This window comes from Tasmannia lanceolata, unplaced genomic scaffold, assembly GCF_043159265.1.
Source record: "Tasmannia lanceolata isolate RefF3 unplaced genomic scaffold, GAP_Taslan_0.1 ptg000008l, whole genome shotgun sequence".
NCBI classification, from domain to species: Eukaryota; Viridiplantae; Streptophyta; class Magnoliopsida; order Canellales; family Winteraceae; genus Tasmannia; species Tasmannia lanceolata.
The window spans coordinates 5,065,671-5,086,092 of NW_027518685.1; the positions used below are offsets into that span (position 1 = coordinate 5,065,671).

The window sequence follows — 20,422 nt, forward strand, 5'->3', positions numbered from 1 at the left end:
TTTGCAGTAAGTTCTCCCACTGAATTGTTAAGGTCTACAGACGAGTGGTCACCTATCATCTCATCTTGTCCAAATATTTGCGTTGGGAAACAGAAAGAAAGATAATTTAGTCAGATAGTTAATTTGTAACCATCCATTTGCAGTAAGCCATCCAATCGGATGGTCAAGATTAGCAGATGAATGGCCTCACACCATACCATTTCCCTATCACCTTTCATCTCTTTTTCTGTAAAAAATTTTCATTGGGAAACAAAAAGAAACAGGATAAACCTTGTAAAGTCCATAAATGCAACCAACATCAAAGTGCTTACTTTCATGAATCCTCCTAAATATAGCCAATTTCAAAGGTGCCAACTGGTGCAGTTTCCAACCGACTAAACCTACAAAAAACCTAAAAATAGAAATAAATGGCGTCATAAAATGGAAGAGAACAAACCTTGGTGATAATCCCATCAAGAAGCTTGATACTTGGAGAAGCACCATCTGCAACGTGCCTGCAGCAGCAGATTAAAAGGGACCCATTTTCATTATCGTTGAGAAAAAGTGAAAAAAGAAAAGAAAAGAAGAAAAATCTCTTTATTTTGGTTTTTTTCTGACAAGACTAACTTACTTCATCCAAATCCTAAAGATTTGTGTTCTCCTTCGGTTATAAATAGTAGAAAATTTGGAGCAATCCATCCATGAACTTGTTTTAGTTTTCAGCAAGTTTTTTTTTTCTCAAGGTTTTTCCATGGCTTCATTGTTCTCAGTCCCTTCAATGGTTAGTAAGAGTTGCATTTACATATAGTAATTTCGTTTTTGGTTCTATCAACTTGTTTTGTTTCATGTTCTGTCGTAGATTCAATGTTGTTCAAGAAATAAAGTTTTTGCTACTTGATATGTTTCATGAAACGGATTTCTTTCTCTTGTATTTGGTTTTTGGTTTATTATTCAGGAACCAAGGATTTGAATAATTCTGTTGTGTTGTATGAAATGGGTTTGGTTCTTCTGTTCTTGAGTACGTAAAATTAATTGGAAAATCATGGACTACATATCATTTGCCATATGTTCTATGTTAAATGTTATTTGTAATCTGTAATAGTTTTTGCATGAAGAAATTCTGATGAACTAGACTGGATTTTATGATAATTTTCCGGTGTGGAATTTGCATGGAGTCCTACCTGTTCATCAATGAGATCAAAGATATACAACTTTGCATATTGGTACTTAATAGGTGTATGATTATGTCTTCGTCTATTAAGGACTAATCTATTATTGTTTCCTTCTTTTAATCTTCTATAGAATTTGATTTTATCTTCAAATTGCTTTTACAGACTTCTCTAGTAGCTTTTTTTTATGGGATTTCTTCCATAGGTTTCAAAACCAAAAGATCAGGAACACTGGGGCTTTCTGGAGGGATTGCTTACAGGCTTATTTATTTAAGGAAATGCTAGCTTCCATGGCAGAAGGCATTTCGCGGACCGTCTGTTGCATGAGAGAGCAGCCACATAGGCTCAGATTTTGTCATTTTGTCTTATTCATTCAATTCATCTGAGGTGGCTATTCTCTCATTTAACAGATGCTCACGAAATGCCTTCTGCGATGGACGCTAGCAAATCCCTTTATTTATTTATTTTTGTTACTGGCACGATCTAAGAACAGGGATTCAGCTAGTAGGAAAAATATTCAAATCATTTTAAATATATTCTAGTTTAAACCATACAAATACCTTGGTTTCAGCTAGTTTGGCGGGTTTTTAATTAGATCTTCTTCTCTTGATATTAAAATCATAAAAAATTGGCTTTAATACATCTCTTAGCACTTGTTTTCAAGGAAAAAAGAAGAAGAATGTATCCTACGCTGTAATATCCCTAACTTTCTCTGTTTTACTAGCAAATAACCGAGGATAAGTTAGGGAAGACTGGAAGAGGGCTTAAAAGCCTTGTTCCACAGGCTCTTTCCACCTAAGTTATGTGGAAGTTGTCCTATCCATTGACCAACGACAACTAAGCCCATTACCGTTGACCCAACTTTGATCAGTTGATTGTAGAGCCTTGATCTATCAAGCATTATTTAGGGTTTTGGCAAGAAAATCTAGACCGTTGATTTTCATAGTCCTTTATCTTGGGATTTCTGTTCAGCACAGAGGAAAATGGCCTTCACTGTCACATAAATGGCCTACAAGATCAATGGCCTCGATTACACATACACATCTTTGTACAGAAACACATCTTAGAGAAAGGCTTGGTGGGTCCTTTCAAAAAGTGCAAACCCATCTTAGGGTGAATATAAAAGCTGAGATTTTAAATGGTGTGTGGCTGTATAGTCCGGTTTCTTTTCCTTAAAAAAAAAGTAGTGTGGGTTCCACTTCATAGGATGATCCAAACCGTTCATTTGTTGTGCCACAACTAATAGGTTTTGTCCCCAAAATCATTTCAATAGGATGATCCTAACCCTCTGATCTACTGATCTATAAAGGGGCTGCACATTATGAAACCACTATAAATCGGATCTTGGACACTCCAAATTCTGTAGCTGTACTTGGGTAAAGATGGGCAAGATGCCAAGATGCCCCAGCTGTCGGGATTTGGGGTTAATAGCCATCCAAATGGTACTTCATCCTATCAACAATCTGATTCACATGAAATGTCGTGTGCCACGTTTAGGGTAATGAGGACTATTGATCTGGTGGGCTACCATGTGGATAGCATAGCTATCAGACCATTTTGGTCATTAAAACTATTTGGATTGCAAGAAAAATATTTCTAATCTATGGGCAAGATTCTCGAACTTTTTTTTTTTTTTTTTTTTATCATAAATACTAACAAGGATTTAAATTTCGATTTTAGTACCGGTTTCGGACCCCTTGAAACCCCTTGAAAAATGAGATTTCGATATCAATTTCGGCCGAAATCCTGTGAAACAAGAAAAAGAATATTTTATTCAATATAAAATTTCGGTCGAAATTTCTATAAAATATTAAAATAAAATAAAAAAACACGTTTTTTGGTGAAATTTAGGGGAAAAATGAAATTTCGACCAAAATTCCAAAATTTCGGCCGAAATAAAATACCATTTCGGGTAATAGGGATTTCGGTGTTGGTCTCCACGTTCGGTCGAAATTTAAAACCATGCATACTAAGTAAAATTTGAATAGGGCTCGTTCAGGATCTCTTTTTCGTGTATAAAAACAGTAGGAAAATTTGGAAATATTTTTCCATCCCCAACTTTTTCAAAAAATTGTTAGGACCATGGTAGAAGTGCCCAAGTCCTTATAAGTCCACCATGACTTTTGAGCTACGACTTGTCCATGCTGTTCCCCAACAAATCAATGGTATTGATCATCATATCATATCATGTGCCATAGAGATGTTGGGTCATGGCTTGTATTTAGGTCATATATCATGCATGACAGAAACAATGTTTATATACAGTGAAAATAACATGAATCGGTTTTCTTTTTGACAATAGACCCATTCTTCAATTAAAGTGCATCTTATGAGATTAGCTATTCTAGATTTTAATTAACACTGATAAATTTCATCAGCCATGTTGCTACCAAATTTATGTGGAAGAACAAAATATATTCTAGTGAATTTTTAACATGGATGTTTGGCTAGCTTTCTCTGGTTGGGATTTAGACTGAAATTTCAGGACCAAAGAAACTAAACGTTATTCTAATGAGTTGTAGAATATGTCTTTGCAGATAATGGAGGAAGAAGGGAGGTTTGAATCAGAAGTGGCAGAGGTGCAAGCATGGTGGAATTCAGAGAGGTTCAAGCTAACTCATCGTCCATACACAGCGCGAGATGTGGTTTCTCTCAGAGGAAGCCTGAGACAGACCTATGGCTCCAATGAACTTGCTAAAAAGCTATGGAGGACTTTGAAAACCCACCAAGCAAACGGGACGGCCTCGCGAACATTCGGCGCTCTTGACCCCGTTCAAGTCACCATGATGGCTAAGTACTTGGACACAATCTATGTCTCTGGTTGGCAATGCTCTTCTACTCACACCTCAACCAATGAACCAGGTCCTGATCTTGCTGATTATCCTTACGACACTGTCCCAAACAAAGTCGAACATCTCTTCTTTGCTCAACAGTACCATGACAGGAAACAAAGAGAGGCTAGAATGAGCATGAGCAGAGAAGAGAGAGCAAGAACACATTATGTGGACTACCTAAAACCGATAATTGCAGACGGGGATACTGGTTTTGGTGGTGCAACTGCCACTGTTAAGCTCTGCAAGCTTTTCGTAGAGCGGGGTGCGGCCGGAGTTCACATTGAAGATCAATCATCGGTGACAAAGAAATGTGGACATATGGCAGGGAAGGTTTTGGTTTCAGTGAGTGAGCACATCAATAGGCTTGTGGCTGCAAGATTACAGTTTGATATCATGGGTGTAGAGACTGTTTTGGTGGCTCGAACTGATGCGGTTGCGGCAAATCTAATTCAATCGAATGTGGACGTTCGAGACCATCAATTTATATTGGGGGCAACGAACCCGAATCTTAAAGGGAAGAGCTTGGCTACCATTTTAGCAGAAGCAATGGCTGCTGGAAAATCAGGAGCAGAGCTTCAAGCAATTGAGGATAATTGGTTAGCCATGGCCCAGTTAAAATCTTTCTCTGATTGTGTTAAGGATGCGATTAAAAGTATGAATATTGGGGAGGACGACAAAAGGAGGAGATTGAATGAATGGGGTGAACTCTCTGGCTATGACAAATGTCTTTCTTGCGAGCAGGGAAGAGAAATAGCAGATAGATTGGGGCTTAAGAACCTGTTTTGGGACTGGGATTTGCCACGGACTAGAGAAGGTTTTTACAGGTTTCAAGGTTCTGTTATGGCAGCGATTGTGAGAGGTTGGGCTTTCGCTTCGCACGCTGATGTTATATGGATGGAAACTGCAAGCCCCGACTTAGTAGAGTGCACTACATTCTCAGAAGGGGTGAAGTCGATGAGGCCTGAGATTATGTTGGCTTACAATCTTTCACCTTCTTTCAATTGGGATGCATCGGGGATGACCGATGAACAGATGAGGGATTTCATACCTCGGATCGCAAGATTGGGATATGTTTGGCAGTTCATAACACTGGCCGGATTCCACGCCGATGCACTGGTGGTTGACACTTTTTCTAAGGATTTCGCTCGGCGTGGAATGCTGGCTTATGTGGAGAGGATTCAGAGGGAGGAGAGAAGCAATGGAGTTGATACTTTAGCTCACCAGAAATGGTCTGGGGCAAATTACTATGACAGGGTGCTCAAGACTGTTCAGGGGGGTATGTCCTCAACTGCTGCCATGGGTAAAGGTAATATTCAATCCCTTCTTGTTTCATTTTTTCATACAAAGAAATTCTCAAGCTTATATAATACATACATTTATCTCTTCTATAATTTCTTTTGTCTTCAATAATTTTTACTTCTACTGGAACTTCAGCTTTACATACATACATGTATAGTTTCTATATATGTATATAATTGCATAAAGATGTATGCTTGCACAGTACACCTTCAGGTATGCATGATCTACTTGTAAGGAGAAGTTATTTCATGCATATATGTATAGATACTCTACCTTTTCTATTTTCTCTTTATTTTTAGCAAGCCTCCCTGAAATTTGATTAATTTGCCTACACTTCAATGCTTCTTTCTTTTATTTGAAGTTCAAAGATTAATATTGTACTGTTTGCAGGAGTGACTGAAGAGCAGTTCAAGGAAACATGGAGTGCAGCTGGTACCAGGGGAATGAATGAAGGTACCACTGTGATTGCCAAAGCAAGAATGTAGTAGTGCCCAGCTAGAGTAGTTTGGAACCTTGGTTTCAAGAGTTCTCTTGGGTTCTATTAGTTTTTATCAGTGCACCTCAGCAGAATAATGGTGTAATAATTTCATGGGGATTGGGCTTATCATTTTTGGAATTAAGCCTCATATTGTTGGTTAGGACCTATTTCAGCTCTCAAAAGCTTTGTTAGAAGTACATTGAAGAGCTGTGCTTATGTTTTTCTTTTCTTTAAGAAACTGTCTTGGTATAACCTGCCAAAAAGGAAAAAAAATGTCTTAGTATATGTAAAACCAAAAGCTATATCAGGTATTTGTGTGGTTAGACAATGGAGCATCTCTCTCTCTCTCTATCTCTCTCTCTCTCTCTCTCTCTCTCTCTCTCTCTCTCTCTCTCTCTCTCTCTCTCTCTCTCTCGGTAATGACACCTCCTACAACTACTAATCTGGAATTAGTGCAGGGATAATGTCATCCAAGCAACTTTAGCTTGTGCACTAACATAAGGAAATGGTATATGAACCTGTTTGTTTTAGTAATGGCACCCCTCTCTTAATTTACAGTCTTCTAACTAATTAAGCTGTTAAGAGTTGTTATGCACCCAACCAGCTATCAAACAACCAACCAGCAAAGGCCTGTCTGGTTTGGTTTTTGTGAATCGATTTTGAGTCCAAAACTGATTACTGGACTCAAAATTGTGTTGAATCATCCTCACACCAGCCTATTTACAAGGTATGAAAAAAATATGGAGGTAAAAAATGTGGGAAAATGTTATTTTCCAAAGAGGTTTTGAATGCTCTGGCAACAAACATGCCTTTAAGAATTAATTTTTTTTTTTTTTTTGAATAGTCATTTTCTGTTTTGTTGGCGAATGAGGCATCCCAACTATTCAATAGAATGACGCAACGGACCTTTGTTTCTTGGGATGCATTGATCTCTGGTTTAATGAGGTGGATGGGAAATGTCTATCAATTATGTGATAGAATGATATAGAACGAACTTTAATTTCATAGGATGATTTGATCACTGGTTTAATGAGGTATGGTGATTTCAGTCGGCTCCGCCATTGTTTGATTTCATTTTTCTTTGACCAAATTTTTGGTATGTGACTAGAGTCTAAATGTTTATTTTTGGCTTTTGATAGATGTCATTGGGGTTTAGTTTATATTTCCATGTACACTATCACAGTTATAGAACCATTATTTTCCATGGGTTGGACTTTGCATCATAAGTTCTGCCCAGTAGCATCAAGGTCCAAGCCAGTATTTCTTCCCTTCATGGAAATACTATGCATGCATGTTAAGTTTGCACAAAACTGTAGAATTTAAAATTCCTAAAAATTGATAGATGTGAACCAAACAGTAGAAAAAGAAAATCAAGGAAAAAAAAACCCATAAAAAGTTTCCAATAAAATATTATGTTCCACAATTTTCTTTTCCCTAGATCCAAACAACCCCTAAAAGAACACATTAGTATATATTATGGATAGATATATAGATAGATGAGATGGTGGGAAAGTGAAAACAGATAAAGGGATACAAATGAAACTAATCAGACTCCAAATAAAAAAGAACAAATAAAACTTACCTCACTTGAGCTCTCTTCAATTCAGATTAGCATTTGATCCAAAGAGAGGAGAGAATAGTCTAACTATCCTCAAGATTTTCTCAGTTAAGATAGAAAGCTAAAAGAATATCGATTTTAAGGTGAAAGACAAGAGCCTAAGACACCTTCGATCACATTCCTTCTATAGTTTGTATAAATCAAACTATCAAACAAACCAAGGAAAAATAAAACTTCCACATTTCTCTTTTGCTACTTCTTCCATGGTTTCAGAATTGAGAGAATGATAATGATCGCAATTATCAGAAGGATTGAAATGGCAATCAGCATACATTTTCTCGATTTCTTCTGCAAGCTTTTTGCCGTTCGAAGGGCATCGGTTCCTGACTGCATGTGGTCCATTGTATTCATTACCTGTAAACACCATGAAAATAGAGTTTGGAATGGCAAAAGATCTCCAATATTTTAAAAGCACTAGCAGGAAAGAATAAAATAAAAATATTAATAAATTAAGACTGCATTTGTTGATTGTGAACAGCACCGGCATAGTTTTAAATCGGTCGTCAAATAGTTACAGGAAGTAGTTTTTTGAATGCCAATACTAAATTAAGCTATTGGATTAGATATAAATTTTGTGAAGGATCCTTCTTTATAGAGTGACTAATAGCATTCCTATTCGTATGGGCACACAAAGAGCTATGAATAAATTTATGCGTGCAAAACTTAAGATCTAGCTTAGAAGAAATTTTCTGCCATTAAGGCCCTGTTTGTTTTGGATTTGGAGAACCGATTGTGAGTCCAAAACTGATTACTGGACTCAAAATTAACGTAAAATTGAGTCCAATAATCAGTTTTGGACTCACAATCGGTTCTCAAAATCCAAAACAAACAGGGCCTACAAGGATATATGTAATCACTGTATATACTGTGTTTCAGACTTTCAATATCTCTACCAACATAGTTCCAATAATCTACCAAAAGACTGGAGTAGAATGATCTGTCCAGAAACAGCTTCTCTTGGATTAATATATGGATGTGAATCAAAACTATATCTAGTGCCGTGAATCTTCCATGGTTTCCTATAATGACTACTACTACCGAGGATGGCTATACACCTCCATTTTCGAATGTTTCGCTGCAATTTCTTTGCGTTCTAAAGTGTTGAATTTCCAGACTGAGCGTGGTTGATTGCATTTGAGACATGAGGGAAGAGGAGATTAACAGGCAATAAAGAGAATGCTCTCATATGTAGCATACATGCGTCAACTAGAATTAAGCATGCACACACAGATAATTTCTTAGTCGCACAAAAATTAACCATGACAAATGGATAAAGCACAAAACCAAACCTGGGTTTCAATATTATCTAACATTTCTCCCTGGGCCTCCACTAGAACTGCCATATCAAGGAAAACCTGGAAAACACATATGGTAAATAATATTAGAAAGCTTCCTCTGGTTATTTTAAGCTTAATTTCATGCACTCCTGAGAATGATTTTCACACTCTAAATGGCCCAGGATGATATGTATACTGTCTAAATATGACAGATCTAAAGCAATTTGCAATTAGCGTTTTCTACAGCATGAAAAAAAAATCTCGGAGCAGAAAATGACAAAGATCTAAGATAGATTAAAGAGATTTATGCTATAACAATCCAAGAAAGAGAAGTTAAACACCAAATAATAGAGAGAAGCATCAAGAACGGTGGACCATGGTCCCATGCATGCAACAATTAGCAGGAATTACCTGATGCAAGTCAAGAAGCTTCTTCTCAATTTCCTTTACAGCATCATGTCTCTCCTGAATTTCTTCCAGGGCGTCCAACACCTGCAACCATGGGTTCAAATTAACAGAATAATCAGCATTTCTGCATGCAAAGGCTACCAACATAACCAACAAACAGAACGCAGGAGAATAAGGTAATGTGTTTGTTCATTGAGTCTGGAAGTTGTGTGTAGGTGTGGGTGTGTGCAGAATTTGGGAAATATAACTTTTAGTCAAAGAAAGCAGAATAGTTTGTCTAGATTCTTTTCATGCATTCACTGTTGGCATAGCCAAAATTAAAAACTTTCAAATACTTGAAAGGGAAAAGGGTTCTTTTGTTATTAAATAGAAGGGGAAAGATCAGTTACTGTAACACATACTGGTATAATATGCTACTAATGTACTTACTATTTTGGTTTCTGTGTGCATTTCGATTTCAGTATAGTTTTGGTGGGGATGAAAACGGAAATATTTCTGTCGTTTCGTATCAGTTTTGGTGGGAATTTAAAACCATTATCATAAGTACTGAATAGTAGCAGACACACACCTGGCCTCGCCCCATTTCCTGAATCGCCTTGTGGAAGATTTTCTCATCATTTCCAGTCTCTATCAGGCGCTCAATCATCTGTATAGAATCAAATGGTCATTAGATAAGTTGGTGCAAAAAGTAACAAAGTAAGTACAGCTAAAGGATTCTTCCACCTAACAGTAAAACTCACCTCATCATCAGGTCTAGTTCCCGTGACTGTCCAAGCAGAATATTAATACCAGGAAGTGGAAGAGAATGAAAAGAATCACAGCACAAAAAGGAAAATAAAATAAATTAAGGAACAAAACATCTAATCTTCTCTGTAACACTGGAATAACCTGTATGGACCCTTCTCCCGACAACCTCGCGATATTCATTTTGGATGGTTTGCCTCAGAGTCTGAAAAATAGTTCCATGAATAAGAAGTAAAAATATGGATAATAAAGGCTATAAATATCATCAATACCTGAAAATCAGTCATCTTGTTCTTCATCTTTTTTTTCAAGGCACTGCAATCATGTAAAGAATCAAAACACCAACTTGTTAAGTTCAGATGTCCCTGCAAGATATTTAGAAAGGAACAAATACAAAAATGGAATAAAGGACTCACTTGGTAAGATTAATTCTTGATCGATCCACAGCCGTTCCCTTTCCACAACCAGGCTTCTGTCGGTTGGTTAAATTCTTTATAGGGGGAAAGTGAGTCAGCACTAAAAACAGGCATTCTCATGAAAACTAGGCTAAGAACTTGGAAACTAAGAAAGAAGAGTACATCTCTGTCAATTTCTTCTAGTCTTGCTTTTATGTTATGTGCAATTTTCCCCACTTCATCCATATCTTTCTCCATTCGCTGCTTGATTGCTGAAGGAATTCTAATGTTATTTTCAGGTGCCTATTCTTCCAGATGGGTAACAATGGTAGCCATCATGAAAAAAATGCAACAGTTTTATTATACCTTTCATAGAAGAGGCTTTTGTAACAGTTTTAGACTCCTCATTGGCATCCTGTGAATGATTTAAAAGCGAGCAATTCACAGGTTAGTATTCAACTACACTAAACAACCTTAGCATGACACTGTGCAATCGCAACAGTTCTTTTGTTGCACATAACCAAGTGGCAGAGAGTTAATTTGTACAATCAGCTAGGTAAAAATATTCAATCGAATTTGTAATATTAATTTTTGCTCACAACATATATTACTTTGAGCTCATTTATTTCAAAGAACTAGCTATGATTCTGAACTATGAACTCTATATATAAGTTAGTTGATTTGAACATCGAACCATAGTTTCAAGATCACTCATGTTTTCTTAAATGAAAAGAATCTAATAAGAAAGAAACTATTGTACTACTATTAAAATGCAACATTTTCAATGGAAGAGAAAGGAATGAAAAAAGAAGATGTAAGGACCATTATGAGATAAAAACTAAATACACTAAGGCCCTTTTCGTTTGAGATTATGACAACCGATGGTGAGTCCCCAAACCGATTATTGGACTCAAATTATGTTTGGGGGCTCACCATCGGTTATCATACTTTCAAATGAACAGGATATGGAAATCAATTTTAACCACACCAAGGTACTCAAGCCTGATTGAAATTTAAATCAGGCCTGCTGTTGTCCAAATTACAAATAGAAAGGATTCTTTCTTCATTATGTTGGGATGACACTATTAGGATATGGGGAAGTCTTACACTCTCCAATTATTAACTGGCTCAATGAAAATTCAGACAATAAAAATAAGCTCCTTCCATAGATATTATAGTGAACAAGAGAGTTGTTCAAATTTCAGAGGACAAGAAATGACCAAAGAAAAACATCGTGGACTCGCAATACACACCTGAAGTTTCTGCAGCTGGTTAGAGAGCTTATCCAGCTGTTTCTCAACCTCGAGCACCTAAAATAGAATTTCAGATGAAAATATTAATAATCAAATTGCAAAGTTATGAATTTCAGATTATATCACCAAATGTATTAGATTCTATATATTGAATATACATGTACTGAAAATCCTTACGCCCAAAAAAAAAAAAAAACAGTTAAAGATTGCTGACAAGCAAGTATATATACACAAATGAGTACACATGAATACGCATGTCCAGATGCAAAGATATTTCTGACTTTAAGAACATCCAAAGCATAAACTGTAGCAAAGGAGCTTATTGTAATACCTGCTTTTTGAAAGCTCTCATCTCTAAATCTGAGTCATTTCTCACAACCCGAGTACCTAATTCAATATCTTGTCCTCTGGTGTGCTGATCTCTCCCGTTCACAAATGAATCCTGTAACAGACCACAATTATGTGAAACAAGATTATCTTACAGACTGGCATTTGGAAATGTAAAACTGCACTAGCATTACAGTTCCAGTTTGCACATTAGTTTGTGTTGTTTCTTTGGTTGTACTTTACTTCAAGAATGCAGTTTTTTCTTTTCATAGTTTAGTTATAGAAGTATGATGAAGAATAAGAGAAAATTGAATAGTAAGATCTTTCTTCACAAGTTTTTAAGTGAAAATGCAATGGGGAGGTTAGAAAGTTATACACCAAGCTATATCAGTTTCAAGCTGAGATCTGGGTATATTTGCGTTCATATGGGGTCATTTCTAAGGTTCATGATCAGTAAAACAAGAAAGGTGGGTATATTTGCTTTCATGTTTATGTTCCTTCCCCAGCTTGGGTGAAAACATATTCAAGCTCTTGAATGATAGAAATTGTACAACAAGCAATTGTCTATGGAATTCATGCTGCATTGTTCATGGTATTGTAATGGAAGAGTTGATAAATAATTGTTTAACAACTACGAGTTTTGTAAGTTTGGGACTGACTAGAAAAGGATCTATATAGTAACAGAGCTCTAGGAGGTAAAATGAGATCCTCAAATCAATAGGTGATACGTGAAAAAGAATTACAGATCAGTCAGCCTTGCAATAGGAACATCTGAATGCAATCCAAACTGTAAAAACATGTAGAGCATCGTGGGGCGCCCCAAACGGTCTCATGCCACTAGTTAAAGAACAACGAAAATCAACGGTTGTTGCTTCTCTTATTCTCATTCAAAATATCATTTTCCACTCGATTTAGTCGGAAAATCTGAAATCAACTCAACTCAACTAAACCTTTGTCCCAAACTAGTTGGGGTCGGCTAATGAATCCTTTAGAAAATTTTCCGACTACTCAATTTAATCGGAAAATAGGAGCTGAAATTTAAAGTGCCACATCAGCTGACATGGAGCCTACCTCAGCCAATAAGAAGAATGAGGTGGAACATAAAATCAATAAATGCCAGCCAAACAACCCCGGGAAATGATATGATTACAACCAAAAAATTAATAGATGCCAACTCAACTCAACTAGCCAACAGTTTGAAAAGTTACATTTGTTCGGATAGTTAGGATCGCCACATTACAAAACTTCTAATTTAAAATTAGAGACTTTTCACATTAATAAACTTTTATCCTACTGCATAGAAGGGCGCGTCAAGAATTTAGAAATGATGGTGCCCACCTGTACTTGTAGGTCCCCCAACTACTTCCATGGTGGGGCCTCAAAGAATGAAAATCAATCACAGTGAGAAATTAGAATTCATTTAGGCCCTGTTTGGATTGCAAGAATTTTCGGGAAAAGTTTGGAAAGGAAAAAAATTCATTTCTAGAATGTCCTATTTTTTTTAGGGACTTGCTAGCGTCCATCGCAAAAGGCATTTCACAGATGGTCTGTTGCATCTGAAAGCAGCCACCTTGTCAATGAAGATAAAATCTGCTGAAAAGTGAGCTTCTGTGGCTGCTGTCAGATTCAACAGACCATCCGCGAAATATCTTTTGCGATGGAAGCTAGCAAATCCCTCTTTTTTATGCATGAAATAAGATAACTTGAAGTCTTGAACCGACAATATTCAATTTTCACTTAGAGGGACCTTTAATTTATGATTGAGGACTGATAGATGCAAGGGTACCCTTGCAACTATCATTCCTCTTTATGATAATATCCCTCTAAATTAACTGTAATCATATATCATTTCCCTTTCTAAATCTTGAAAGGAAAAAGAAAAAGAAAAAAAGAGAGCCTTAGAGTAGCTTTTGGATCACCTACAAGCCTTAACATTGGACCCTCTCAATTGGTGTGGTGCACCAGTCATGGTAAAGTTGGAGGTAGGAACGAAATCAGATGGAGAAAGTCCTATTTTCCTTCATTCTGGTAGATATACAACAATTTTTTTTCATCCTAGGAGTGCTTAATTAAAACATAAAAAGGAACAAAGATTCTGAAAGCACAATAGCAGATTTCCATACTTTCCTATGCATAGAAGATTCACATATACAACACTCAAATCACAAAAACCAATTTAAATCAGCCACGTGCTAAGAAGATGAACAACTAAAATAGAAATAAATTACTAATAAAAACCACTAGAGTGCTTGAATGAATTCTGAGTTAAAACACTGATCCTGGTGCAAAGAAAACAATTCAAAATATAAAAAAGGGGAATGATATATTCGCACCCCCTATAGAATAATTCACTCTTCTTTAACACGAACTGATGTCAAAAAGTGTTAAAGTCTGCCACATGCCCTCCTTTTTTGACGTTTTTCGACGTCAATTCATGGTAAAGGGGTGCGAATTCTCCTACAGGGGGTGCGAATTTATCATCTCCCAAAAACAATCAAACTTCAGAAACATAACAGAGCAGTTATAATGGATTTTCTGTTTCTGGGTTTTCTGTGAGGAGGGCGGTACTTACAGTTAGAAGGTCGTTCATCTCGTTCGTTTCAGATGAATTTTAGAGAGAGAGAGAGAGAGAGAGAGAGAGAGAGAGAGAGAGAGAGAGTTTAAAGCATAGAGAGATTGGATTTAGGTGGAATAATCCGTCTTGATTGAGGAAAATGAAGAGGAAATTTGCTGGAACAGAAAATAGAATCTCGTTTTTTAATGTAAGCCGGCGATTGATAACGAGATGGAGACAAAACAAAGGAAATCCAACTCCTAAAGAAGAGAAGAATACGATGGAAAACGCCAACAGCGTTATAAACTACGAACAATTTTTTAGGAAGGTTATAAACTACGAACTTCATTGGAACGTTGGGTTTGAATGGCTTTAAAATTGGAAGAAATTATAGTAGTCTTCGGACTACCAAAGTTAGTAGCTCACCTTTGTAAGTTTTAGAATTAATTGGCTAATAGCATATGAAAACCCTGGTGTTTGTGTTTTTGGCCTACTTTTTTGAAAGATCCAAACCATTCACTTGCTGGGACTTAACATAAATAGGTTGTGTCTCTAATATTATCTCCATCGGATGATCCTGACCCTCTGATCTGTAGAGGGAAAGTGCATTTTATTTTACATTAGGGCCCAAAAAAATGAATGGTTTGGATCTTCGGACAAGGTGGAACATAGGGGTGTCTATGATCCACTTCGGATTGGATCCACTTGTGTCTTAGTCATGATCCATTCAAATCCCTTAAAGGGGGATTTGGATTGTTCTTCGGATCCTACTTCCCTTGTCTCTATCATGATTTATTTCAAATCAGACCGTCCATCTGAGTGTCCTAGTAAGACCTACTTACATTGTACAGAAAAATTGAAATGGGAAGTGATATATTCGCCCCTTTCTCTTCCAGGGCTACCTAGCTTTAGTGTATTTATGACTGCTCCTTTTACACTCCAAATTTAGTTATTTATGACTACCCAACTTACCTCCATGCTCACATTTCAATAGCTTTAGTGTCGGGTTGTCAGCAGATCCGGTTCGTATATGTCTCAATCACGATCCATTCAAATCCCTTATTGGTTGGATCGGATTTGGAGAGTTCTTCTGATCCAACTTCCCATGTCACGGTCACGGTCCATTTCAAATTGGATATTTCAAATTGGACCGTTCATCTGAGTGTCCTGGTAGGTCTATACTTACGTTGTACACAGTTAAAAGTATCAAAAGAGAGGCAAGGGTGCTTTGCAGCGGCAACGACGCAATGGATTAGGGAGTTAAAGTAAACGGTTACAGAGGAAAAGAAGTGGGCAATTCAAGATTCGAGATAGATGTATGACAAAATACTGGAAATAGAAATCGCTCGAAAAATTGGTATGGCTTATTTTCACTTAATTACCCTTGCAATAATACTTAATGTTATAAAAATTAGAGGGTATTTTTATAAAACAATATAACAATATCGGATTTAGTATTTTTATTAGTTGTCTGGATCCGATCGGTAATATTTTTGAATCCTATGATCAGGATCCCAAATATGTCAATGGATCCTAGTAGTGTGTCTAGGTCTTGTCCAGAACTTCTAATTCGAGTAGTCCATGGTCCATTGGCACCCTACTTTAATGTATTTATAACTACCTCCATGCTTAGGATCTTATTCATTTGAAGGTAAAATGGGAGTACTACAAATCTTAAGCTCATTTTTCAACTTAAAAATAGTGTAAATTTTGTATTTATGCCCATTTTACAATTCAGCCTCACATAAAAATGCTAAGAAGAAAATGATTCTTAGGCTATTTATTAACATTCATATTTTGGGCTCATGTGAGCCATGTGGATATGATCAGATTTGTTGATCCAACCACTGGCCAAAAGTCAGGCGAACTTTTGTTGAGAACACCGTGATCGAACAATCCTATGCTCTTGATCCATCCGGCAGTGTTTAAAGTCCTCTGAAGAAAAGCCAAACCATTGATTTTTATACACGTTTATGGGATATCCATCAAGGGGGGGAAAATATCACTACCCTTTAAAAAGGGAAGTGATATTTACGCCCCTTTTGATCAGGGACACCTAGCGCCAATGTACGTGGCAATCAAACCCACTGGAATCTTCTGACGTCAACTACGTTAGCCCCCCTTTAGCCATTGATACACTCGCATTGGGTGTCCCTAGTGATCAAAAGGGGCGTAAATATCACTTCCCTTTAAAAATTGGGGTGGCATTGTAATTCTGAGATACGTGAAAAAAAAAAATTTAAGAGATCTCTCTCATCAACAACAAAGTGAATCACTATCATTTTATTTCTGCGAATTATTTTATTTTTTTATTTTATTTTTTTTTTTTTTTTTGAAATGGCAGAAATATATTATGAAAGGGAAGAGGACCGAGATGGACCGCACCCAAAATTACACGGAAAAAAAAAAAACAACAAAGAAACAAAAAAACATAAAAAAAAAGCGAAAACAACATAATCTACTACGGAGGGGGAAAATCGAACCACTCCAACTCCAAACAATCATTTTATTTTAGCGAGTTAAATACAGAAAAAAGTTAAGTAGGTTACATCCGTCCATGTCTACCCTTGGAAGGGGTTGTAGACGTAAGATCAACCATAGTTGAGGCGAAATATGTCATTTTGGACAAAAAAGCTGCCTTGCAACGTAGGAATCAGCTGGAACATCTGCACCAAGAAAAAGTCACGAATCAGAAACTTTCTTTTGTATTTAATTGAGGGGTAGAGTCACGCGAAAGTGACATTCTTGTAGCATAACCTCAGTGATGCTTAGTGTATCCACCAAATAATTGATCTATATCTTACCAAAACGGAGATTTGGTATATATCATTCTCATCATTATCTAATGGCGTAGATTGATCGAGGCCGTACAATGGACACCTGTAATACAAACGTTAATGGACAAGATTTGCGTGCCGAGGGGGTTGTGCCTCTAGGACAATTAGTTATGGCTCTGCTTTCAACCTTGAGGTCAGAGGTTCAATCCCAGCTTACCCACCAAAAATAAAACATTTGGGCACCCGTTGGATTTGAACCCTGTCAATTAGATCCATATCCTAAGGTCCAAAATTAAATCAAACTAGAGGGCTATGAAATCCAACAGAGCGTCCTGTATCCGAATAGAGGTCTTCAATGTATAAAATTGTGCTTCCTATTATCATTCATTTATATCTATTCATGAATGGTATTTTCGTAACATTAAAAAACCCTAGTCCAAATGACAAATAACACTTCATTTTTCCATTTCTAGTTTTATTGACAACTCTGTCTTCCCTGAGCAACTGTCCTGTACAACATAAGTAGGACCTAGGTCAGGAGATCAGGAGATCAGCCAATGCGGAAGCAGACACCCTTCCCAAGAAAAGAGTCTTTCGGGCCGCGTTTGAGTGCTTTGACTATCTACCTCCTTGAATTATTGTACTGCTATCTTTGTATTATCTTTGTTCCTTCAGGACCACCTCGGTTCTGTTTTTACATATAAATATATATATATTCTGTTGCCCTTTTCAAAAAAAAAAAGTAGGACCTAGGTCGCTTTGATTTCAAAATGGATCGTGACCCAAACTCAATGGACCGTGACCGAGGCATACGTGGTTCCCATCTGAAATGGATCCGTTGACACCCCTATCATTTACCTGCCCTTTTATTAGACAAAGGTTGTGATAACCATCCGAACCCACGATGTAGAGATCCCACACACCAAAATGGGTAACATAAATTGTGGACCTCGACACCGCAACCATTGTCCGATTGTGATTAAATGGTGATTAATAGCATATACACTATGTTCTCCGTGTATAAGCAATTAGAAATTGAATCCTTCATTTTCCATAATGCGAACAAAATCATATAAATATTTGTTGATTAGTGGTAAAAATCTAATTAGCTAAGGCTAATCAAAAGATCAAGAGTGAGAGAGGAGATCACCTGGCTGAACCTTAGCGAGTGCTCTTCACCAGACAGTTGAAGGTTGCCACTAACAAAGACAAGGATTCCACCAGCAAAGGGAGAAGGTTGACAATCGACGGTGGAGATTACATGCTTGCATTGATCGAATGGCAACTGATTGAGCTTACGAGCAATTTCATCCACACCTTGGATGTGCTGGCCTTCAAATGTGAGCATGGAGGTATGGTTGTAAAGAGATGAGAGAGAAGGGCGATTGTTATCAAAGAGATAGTAGTAATGATCTACAAATGCCTTAGCCACCAATTCCAACTGCTCTTCTATGCTTCTCTTTTCCTCCTCCATTCTTCTTCTCCAAATCTCTCCTACTTTTTATAAATGTGATCCATTTTCAGTACTTCAAGGCCTGTATTATAGAGATGTTTTGGAGTGTCTACGCAACAAAAGAAGGAAAAACTTATTGATGTAATTCTGGTGTTATGCTGCGATTCTACGCAAAGAATCTAAAGAGAGAAAGTAAAAGCTTGGGACCACTGTAGCAATTCATTGTCTCCTACTTTTCTAATTAAGTTTTAAAAAAGACATTTTGCAATGGGAGAATGTTACATTGCTGAAGAAGATTAGAGGAGGAAAGTGGGCCTCCTAATAAAAGTCAATGTGGCCCACCACCCATCAATTTCAACTAAGAATGTGTGCAAAGAACATTGCCATGAGTGTAATCAGGACCATTGATCCTGTAGATCATCATTAGGCTACCCCTGTGGACCTAGTTCCATGTCAGCAAACCAACCCCTGGCATCCATTTCTTAAATCTCCCAAAAAAGAAGGGTGATGATATTTAATTTCACCCCCCCTGCGTACTTGCACACCCTCTAATAACGTGATTTAACATAAAGTTGCCCACTTTTCACGTCAAATCAGGTTATGAGGGAGGTGTGCACGTAATGTGTGTGTGTGTAAAAGCTCACCGATCTCTGAAAAATCAACCCGAGTTGCACCCTAAGGCCCTGCTCGTCTCAGATTGTGACAACCAATTGTGGACCCAAACCAATTACTGGAGTCCAAATTACATTTAATTTGGAGTCCGACAATTGGTTCGAGGCCAACAATCTAAAATGAACAGGGCCTAAGAGTCGCTTCGGGCGATTCGCATTGTCCTGTTTCCTCCACTCAAAAAGAGGGAGGATAAGAAATGTAACTGAACGAGCCCTCAAATAATGAGATTATGAGAAGCCTGATTCGGGATAACTCACTTAGACACTAATGTTAAAGTGACATTATCGAAAAATTACAATTACCGAATTACGTTAATTATTCAAGAGATATGTTTGGATGGAGTGGGTAAAAATGTTTGGATGGAGTACTTTTCACATTACAACATCCCATGGATGAAAGATTGATGTGTGACATGATGGGGATAGCCGGATAGTAGGGCTGCAACTCGGGTCGCGCGGGTCGGGTTTTGGAGAACCCAACCCTACCAGAGAAATATCTTGGGTCGGGTCGGGTCGGGTTTTTTTTCGGAAAACCCACGATTCCCAAACCCAGCCCTACCCATGATAAATCTTGGGTCGGGTCGGGATTTTTCACGATGGCGCAATTTTTTAAGGAAAATTCTTGTTTGGCAAGACAACTCAACTCATAGAAGCAGAAATTACACTCACATTACACTTGAATCAAACAATGATGTAATTACACTCACATTACACTTGAATCAAACAATGTTGTAATCAAACAATGTTGTAATTACAAGCAAACAATGCTGAATCAAACACTTGAATCAACTCAACTCATAGAAGCAGAAATTACACTCACATACAATAATAGTGGGTGCATAGGTTTTCACTTTTAACTTTAACTAACAATAGAAAAAAATGTACATACTATAACTTATGTAACTCGGGTCGAGTTGGGTCGGGCCCCTTCAAACCCGGCTCGACCCGAGATTCATGCGGGCTTTTGAATGCTCAACCCGGCTCGACCCGAAACCCATGAAACCTGAACCCAACCCAAGCTATTTTCGGGTAGGGTCGATGCGGGTCGGGTAAAACCCGGCTCGAGTTGCAGCCCTACCGGATAGGGCCAAAGTGAGAAGCATCTCATGTGCTTCTCATGTTAAAATTTAATTCCGAAATAGTATTTATCTTCACCACCCACCATCAAAATGGGGTTAATAGAAGT

The 20,422-nt window shown here is 37.4% G+C and overlaps 3 protein-coding genes across 3 annotated transcripts; 1 reads left to right on the forward strand and 2 right to left on the reverse strand.

The window, feature by feature from the left end:
- Positions 1-574: 574 nt before the first annotated feature.
- Positions 575-6,087, forward strand: LOC143884049 (isocitrate lyase). Its single transcript, XM_077387413.1, has 3 exons — positions 575-760; positions 3,686-5,288; positions 5,672-6,087. The coding sequence occupies exons 1-3, from the start codon at positions 731-733 to the stop codon at positions 5,764-5,766; spliced, it is 1,728 nt and encodes a 575-aa protein (XP_077243528.1). The 5' UTR covers positions 575-730; the 3' UTR covers positions 5,767-6,087.
- A 1,048-nt stretch (positions 6,088-7,135) lies between these two features.
- LOC143882598 (syntaxin-132-like) lies at positions 7,136-14,625 on the reverse strand. The gene is made up of 13 exons (XM_077386066.1): positions 14,354-14,625; positions 11,786-11,896; positions 11,455-11,511; positions 10,568-10,616; positions 10,385-10,473; positions 10,223-10,296; positions 10,079-10,121; positions 9,951-10,011; positions 9,803-9,828; positions 9,631-9,708; positions 9,066-9,146; positions 8,667-8,732; positions 7,136-7,731 (listed from the first exon to the last, which is right to left on the reverse strand). Exons 1-13 carry the CDS (start codon positions 14,369-14,371, stop codon positions 7,570-7,572), a joined length of 915 nt encoding a protein of 304 aa, XP_077242181.1. The 5' UTR covers positions 14,372-14,625; the 3' UTR covers positions 7,136-7,569.
- A 2,169-nt stretch (positions 14,626-16,794) lies between these two features.
- Positions 16,795-18,694, reverse strand: NTL (NTF2-like protein). The gene is made up of 2 exons (XM_077386067.1): positions 18,263-18,694; positions 16,795-17,001 (listed from the first exon to the last, which is right to left on the reverse strand). Exons 1-2 carry the CDS (start codon positions 18,584-18,586, stop codon positions 16,927-16,929), a joined length of 399 nt encoding a protein of 132 aa, XP_077242182.1. The 5' UTR covers positions 18,587-18,694; the 3' UTR covers positions 16,795-16,926.
- Positions 18,695-20,422: the final 1,728 nt, after the last annotated feature.